The 7,500-nt window shown below is 38.3% G+C and overlaps 2 protein-coding genes across 3 annotated transcripts in view; one reads left to right on the top strand and one right to left on the bottom strand.

Annotated features, from left to right (window-relative positions):
- LOC140922673 (uncharacterized) overlaps positions 1-3,213 on the bottom strand; it is a 20,124-nt gene extending 16,911 nt beyond the window's left edge. For both annotated transcript variants that reach the window (XM_073372665.1, XM_073372666.1), the window contains exon 1: positions 3,052-3,213. The gene's annotated coding sequence lies outside the window, so the exon portion shown is untranslated. The remainder of the gene's footprint in view (positions 1-3,051) is intronic.
- Positions 3,214-4,388: 1,175 nt separating this feature from the next.
- The window catches only part of LOC140922311 (uncharacterized), a 22,150-nt gene continuing 19,038 nt past the window's right edge, over positions 4,389-7,500 (top strand). Inside the window, exon 1 of the mRNA XM_073372307.1 lies at positions 4,389-4,585. Coding sequence (XP_073228408.1) covers positions 4,389-4,585 — 197 coding nt within the window. The remainder of the gene's footprint in view (positions 4,586-7,500) is intronic.

The following is a 7,500-nucleotide window of genomic DNA, read 5'->3' as shown; positions in this document are numbered from 1 at the left end:
TCATATCCATGACACTTTAGAAATCTTGAATATCTAAAGGGGTATCGCTAGTTATGGGCAACAACAAAATGCCACAGGTGTAACTTTTCACTCTCCGATAGAGATAATTCTTTTCATACTCTGTTCTCATATATTCAGTATTTACAAGTGCACGTAAATTTAGGAGCACTTTGCTTGCTAGTGTCAGGTTGGCATTTTCTATACACAGTAGTGTATATAGTCATCTATCATAAGCTGCACAAGTTGCCAGTTATGTAAAATTGCCCCTGAAACAAGTTCATTGATGTTCCTGGTGTTGCAACAGGACAAGTTATGAAAAATTCCAATTGCCTTTTGCCTGTTGCAGGAGCTCCCTATGAGATGCTCAGCAATAAACCTTGTTGATTCAGGTGACAGTCCCTGCGGATGACTGCATGGTCACATTCAAATCAGTTGCACTTTTGACTCAAACCATGGCGGAGCTGATACAAAATGGCGACTATCGGTTTCCTATTTAACCCTGTCCAGTCTGCAGAATGTGAAGGGTCTGTCACTCAATTCCCAACTGCATCAAATAACCTTGGTGCCCCAGAAGACACACAGACAAGCTTTAATTTTATGTATTGAGTCATACATTGGCTCATTTGAAGCTACTATAAACTCAGACTTTATACATATCTGTCTTTAAGATTCTTGAGTTCTTCTCATGTTGAAATTGAATGAAAATGAAAAGTTAAAGCTTATTTTTCTCTCATTTTCAATTTTTTATACTTCAAATCATAAGAACTTGGCCCCAAATAGATATGGGCTAGTCAAGCTAGCTAAGCCTTATTAATTAGTAATATAAATAATTATTAACACAAGTGCAGTAGAAAATACCAACAACAAAATTTATGAAAAGCAAAAATGAGTGCAAGCAAAATGGAAAAGAGAGACAATCCAGAAGCAGAAAATTCACTTCAATATTTCAGAGAGAGAAAGTGGATTTATATAGATATGACTGTGATCTTTAATATTTTAAGCATTCTCACTGTTGTGTGCATATGTGTAATTTTCTAGTATGTACAAGTGTAGGAAGTAAAGGGAGAGGATTTTTCAGGGTTAGGGTTACCTCAATAAAACACATCTGTCATATGAAACATTTTGTACCACTCTCTCTCTCTTGGTTCACGTCATTGTTTATTTATAGGTATAGGGGTATCTTGGAGTCAAGAGCCTCCATATTACAAAATTCTGCCTACTTCCCTGAATAAGTAATGGCATCACACACATTTAATAGATGTTATGTTTTGGGACTTAAGTTTTATAGCATCTAGTCAAAAATAGAAAAATACAATTTCATAGCCCAGGGTGAGATATCTTGGAAATGAAATCAGTCGCAGAACTAGGGCACTGCACCTGGTCTGGACACTAGTGGCTAGGGTGGGGTGTCTCTGAAAAGTAATCACTGGCAGAGTCGCTGCATTGAGGTTACACATCTCTGAGCAATAGGGCGTTCCTGAACCATAACTGACGTGAAATCGTATTAGTGCGGGGACATTGTCGCAAGAATTGTAATTTTGGTTATCTAAACAGACTAGCATTTAGAAGTTTTTTCACAGCGTTTTAATCTTAAGCATGAACGTTTTGTACTCGGTCACAACTTACATGACGAGATTTTTTTCTCCAGTTATCCAGTATTTTAATAGTGGCGTTTTGCACCTGTTACACAGAACCCCATCTAATCTTGAAGTGTCCGCACTCAAGCGAAAACACGAAACAAAATCACTCATGGACCACAAACCGCGAAAAATTGTGAATGATCTGCGACTTATTAGCTCTGAGACCAATCTCGCACATTGCACAGAAAACTTTGTCTTTTCTGCACTCTACAAAGATAGAACAGATAACTAAGACGATGTTAATTTTTAAAGCAAGCGCCACTTTTCTTTGCTGCATTCGCTGCGATCCAATACTACCACAAACTTCCGTCCAGCGGCTCGCGCATACTCGCAACGTTACCACTTGTTGTTTCTGCTCACACCTTCTCTCTAACAGTTTCGTTATGAAGTTTTACGCTACAACTAGGTGCACAGAGAACGATAATTATATGTCCGAACAAGTGTGAAACCGTGAATTGTTCTGCTTTCTATGAATATCCTAAATATTCAGATTTACCTTGGGGCAGAATAAGAATCTTGTTATCATAGGTCATATAATATTCCACAGTTTGTAACGCAAGGGATAGTTAAATAAACCGTATAAAGGCATAAAATTTAATGTTTAAACGTGAAATTGTATCAATTCGTTTGCAAAACGGTTAACAAAAAAATGGTTGAATTGTGGAATTCAGATAAACGAGAATACCCCATGATATGGCTAATGTATTTAGATGTAGACAGCTCTTGCAAAATAATTCCAAGAAAGGCCGATGTCGGTGGACATTCAACCTTTTCCGAGAAAAACATTAAACGGCCAAGTCATAAATTCACCACGGCTATTTTGAAGACTTTGTTGTCGCTGTTGACACTAAAAATTGCCTAGTATGTCTTAATTTATCCCAAGAGCAAAAGAAATAACGAATCAATAATTATTATAATGATGATCGGTTCATAGGCTTGATGTCGCCAGAGTTCTAACAGTTTTCTAAACTGGGATAACGCGGAACTCCGCGCTGAGGTCTAAAGTACTATCTCGCAGTTGGCTCTGTACTTTTCACTGTTGAAACAACGATAAGTAAAAGAAACAAACGAGCTATTTTTTGTCACTTCTGATGAAAAAACTGCGAACGACACTCGATACGTTTGTTCTTCCAGAAACACACGAAGCTTACAGTTTAGCGTAACGCGTAATATGACCGCAATTGCATGGGGAACACGAAGGAATCAGTACTGATTTGGGGCTTATTAATTACTGTACCTTGTTTTTAGCTTGTCCGGTCTTCACAATTAATAATTATGCTGCTTTGATCGAGCATTTACAATGTTTGAAAATGTATACGGAATCGTATGGACGGTCACGTTGAAACGAAACTGGCTATACTTATTAGCTATACTCATTATCATACAAATGTATTGTTGAAGACAAAAATACCTGAATGGACTTTAACCCTCAAAAGTCTTTGCACTGCCGGTAGTTTCCTCACTCCATTTTCAACCTATCAAAGTTAATCAACAAAGGACAGGGCAGAAAAGTCGAAAGAGTCACTTATAATAGCCTGCCTAGCAGGCGCTTGAAAGCCCGGGCGCAGGAAAGAAAGGGGCGCGCGAGAGAGACACGCGAGGGGGGAGGGAGCGCCTGCCCTAGGAACCTCAAGGTCACAAAGAATCATGGGAATTAAAGGAAGACGGTCACGTCCGTTAGTTTTATCTTGACCACAAAAGACTACTGCACATTGTAGTCTCGTTTGACGCTAAAACTTCAAAAAGAAGTGTTGCATCCCCGTTACTAGTTTACTTATTGAATTAGCTAGATTTTTGTTAAAGCTATTCATGTTACCATTTTTGAATTGTTATCAACTTTTCTTGGCTTAGTTTGATACCTTAGACACATATAGTTTACTTGATTAGTTTCTTATGTTACCTTTTTTCAATTATAGCTACCGTAAGTAGATTGCATTTTTTTAAAATGTGCTTTTAAGATTCTTATTATCATTAAGTATTATTATTATTACTATTATTATTATTATTATTATTATTATTATTATTATTATTATTATTATTATTATTATTATTATTAATGCACCCAGCGTTAGGCCAGACTGCTGGTAACGAGGTGCTTTTAAAATGTAGGCTATTAGAAAGGTGGGGTGTCATTTGCACATTTGTAGAGTGGTGTCTCGGCAAATTAACCCTGTCATATAGTAGGTCACAACAAGAGACTATTGTCTATTTCATTGCCTTTTCGTCTCGAAAATCATATCAAAATCGAAGTTGCTGACAAGATTATTATGCAGTGCCCAAAATGCAAAGTGGAGTTTAAGGGGAACTAAAAACAGCAAACGAATGTATGTTTCTTGTTTTGTTTGTTTGTCAGTTGTTTCTCAGTTTTTCGGCGAAACTGAAAAAGAAATACTTGTCTGTATTTTACAAGTCAAAGGTTTCAATACATAGTGCCAGGTTGAGTGCAATTGCCATTTTCCAGTATACCTCGACACCCTTTTTCACTAAGAAAAGGGAAATAAAGTTCACTGCTTCAACATAATTTATCATGCAATGCCACTGCCATGAAATAGTAGCGTTACTTATGGTAATTATAACGACTGATGATGAAAGTCAAAAAAGCGTGACATGTTCAACTTCCGGTTTTCCGCGAAAGTCAAGCAAGGCAAATAACGGACGTTGCTTTTCAGTCCGCCAACTGTATTTCTCTTCTTTTAACTCAAAGCTCATGGTTGAATGTCGCTGTGGCCGACTAACCCAAATAATCACATGGATCCAAGCCGGCGATACCTTTCATCACCGCTACTTTCAAGGCATAACCGCAGCAGGGAATTGGATAGCAGTCGCGCCGATACGAAAATATGGGTTGCTTTCGACACACAATTTCTGCAGCAGCTACGACAACTTCCAGACGAACTGGGAGAGTTCAAACGTCATTTTAGTAGCTGTACGAAATCAACATTCAGGTAATGCAAACTGGGATAAGCAATTCGAATCATAGTCGTTGGAATTTTAGATTCTTTAATGGTTAGACTTCTGTTAAACATCTAATTTTAGACATTCAAAAAACCTCATTCCGCTGTTGCATTTGTCGTTGCGAACGTGCTTAGTTTGGTTTACATACACAACGGTCCCTTAGATGAAAATTCACTACAGCGGGCTGCCATTGCCCAAATACACGTGTCACATATAAATATCAAAGAGCCCGTAAAAGAGAGATCGCATTTATTTTGTTATGAAATTGTACCATCCGGTCAATCAATCTGTTTAGTGTGAGTCGGTTGCACTATTTTCTTTTTTTTAATGCATGCTGAAAGTAGATGCACTCTAAGATTGACGTATTTGTAGTTCAAATCTTTTGAGCCACTTGGTCTGCGCGTTTGATTGGCTCCCTGTCAGTTCCTTAGTTTTCCTTAGTTTAGTTTGGTTATAACGAATCAAAATGTTTCGTTTATTTCCTTCTGTTTGTACTGAATTACCTTTTTATTCTGCATCATGTTGGCTTAAAAGCTGCATTTCTCTATACGCAATCAGTGGTCGGTTCCGGCAATTCTACATTTTGCTAAAGCGTGGATTACGCATGAGGAATTGAGATCGAAATGGTCTGGGAAAAATGCCTTAAAATCAAGGTCTTTATTTGTGTTTTACACTCAAAACTAAAGAATGGATACCCTTTTTTAATTTCGTCTCGCCATTATGAAGACCTGAGAAAAGTGTCCCCTTTTCTTATAAAAAGCCGGATATTTTTAGGATTTGTCTTTGATACAAAGTGAACCAACTTTCTTGAGTAATATTTATATCTCACTAATCTGGAATGAGAAATTTTTTCGAGTTTTCGCAGCTTTTTGCCTTTTTCCCGGCCCCTTTCTTTGTTTGGTCCTTTTGGCGAATATTGGTGGGAGTCCCAATTTTAATTTCGGGCCTCTCAACTGACAACTGTAAAATATGGCGGGAAATTCTGGGCAATGGTGGCGTTAATTTACAAGTGTTTATATGTAGTTGTACATTTTCCGGCAATGTTTCAAGATGTCGGACGTTCACATCAAGATTAAGATGGACGAGAAATAAAAAAGGGGCAAAACTAAAGTCTTCAACTCTAAACAAAGGTAATCTGGCCATGATATTTAGCCTCGATCTAAACAGGGATCTACGTACATTTCCTTCGAAGAAGAGGAGATAATTCCACCATTAGATACTAGGGAACTTAAGATAGAGACGTTAGGGAACTTAAGATGGAGAAGTTTTCGGGGCGACGGCGACCGGACTGGCAGAGAAAGCCTGGAACTAAGGCAGCCGTTGCTCCCCGTCAAAAAGAGAACATTAAGATCGCAGTGAACTCAGAAGGACGGCGCCTTTAATTAGAAGAATACCGAAGAGGAAAAAATGGCTTCACATAAAGAATTAAGAGAATAAATATTTGTTATGCAGACAACATGTATCGGATGAAGAGTTTCTCGTTTTGTGGGAAAATTATGAGTCCAAAGATCCCGATTTTCCTCGGGACAGTTACGATCCGTTCACGCTAAAAAAACATACGGGATGCAGCTGAGTTCAAGGCAGAATTTCGTGTTGAAAAAAAATGATCTCCACAGGCTTGCGAAGCCTTGCAAATAACAGGAACATTAAAATACTACCAAGGATCCGTATTCTTAGTTTGGTATTGAAATAATTCCCGGGAAATACTTGCATGCAACAACAACAACAACAACGGCAACAACTTTATTTCAGTATTCCCACGCCGAGTTAGTACATGGTATTACCTACTATTCTATATAATTTTCAATGCGTTTCATTTATACGATATTCTAACGAAAAGAGCGAACTAAAAACACACAATTGAAATATCGCAGTTCATATTTTTTGTCTGGATACTTTTATTTGGCTCGTGGGAAAATTTTGTCCCATGTCAAGCTCACTTACGGTTGGCTGTTTGCCAAGTTGGATGTTGACCCTGTGACATGAAAACATAGAAACATTCAAAGATGTAAGTTTAGATAACAGAGCTTGGAAATCGAGCTTCAAATGTGCCTCAAAGAAAACAAGGACAATTTAAGAACGATAATCTGCAAAATGTTGGTTGCTTAACGCAACACACCTGATTGAAATGAAAGTTAAATACTCACGTTTTCGCCACAACGCCAAACAGACCAGTTTCACGTCGCCGACGGGACCACGACGGCAAGGTGGTGAGCATGAGCATGTGCAATATCCAACAAATGATGATGTCACGTCCGGTTGAAGTTGCCGTCGACCCGAAAACAGGGAACTTAAGATAGAGACGTTTTCGGGTCGACGGCAACTTCAACCGGACGTGACATCATCATTTGCTGGATATTGCGCATGCTCATGCTCACCACCTTGCCGTCGTGGTCCCGTCGGCGACGTGAAACTGGTCTGTTTGGCGTTGTGGCGAAAACGTGAGTATTTAACTTTCATTTCAATCAGGTTTGTTGCGTTTAGCAACCAACATTTTGCGGATTATCGTTCTTAAATTGTCCTTGTTTTCTTTGAGGCACATTTCAAGCTCGATTTCCAAGCTCTGTTATGCAAACTTATATCTTTGAATGTTTCTATGTTTTCATGTCACAGGGTCAAGATCCAACCTGGCAAACAGCCAACCGTAAGTGAGCTTGACATGGGACAAAATTTTCCCACAAGCCAAAGAAAAGTATCCAGACAAAAAATATGAACTCCGATATTTCAATTGTGTATTTTTAGTTCGCTCTTTTCGTTAGAATATCGTATAAATGAAACGCAATGAAAATTATATAGAATAGTAGGTAATACCATGTACTAACTCGGCGTGGGAATACTGAAATAAAGTTGTTGCCGTTGTTGTTGTTGTTGTTGCATGCAAGTATTTCCCGGGAATTATTTCAAT

The sequence above is a fragment of the Porites lutea genome, chromosome 13, assembly GCF_958299795.1.
Source record: "Porites lutea chromosome 13, jaPorLute2.1, whole genome shotgun sequence".
Lineage (NCBI taxonomy): Eukaryota > Metazoa > Cnidaria > Anthozoa > Scleractinia > Poritidae > Porites > Porites lutea.
Note: the sequence above shows the minus strand (reverse complement) of the source record. Positions and strands in the feature narration are given on the sequence as shown.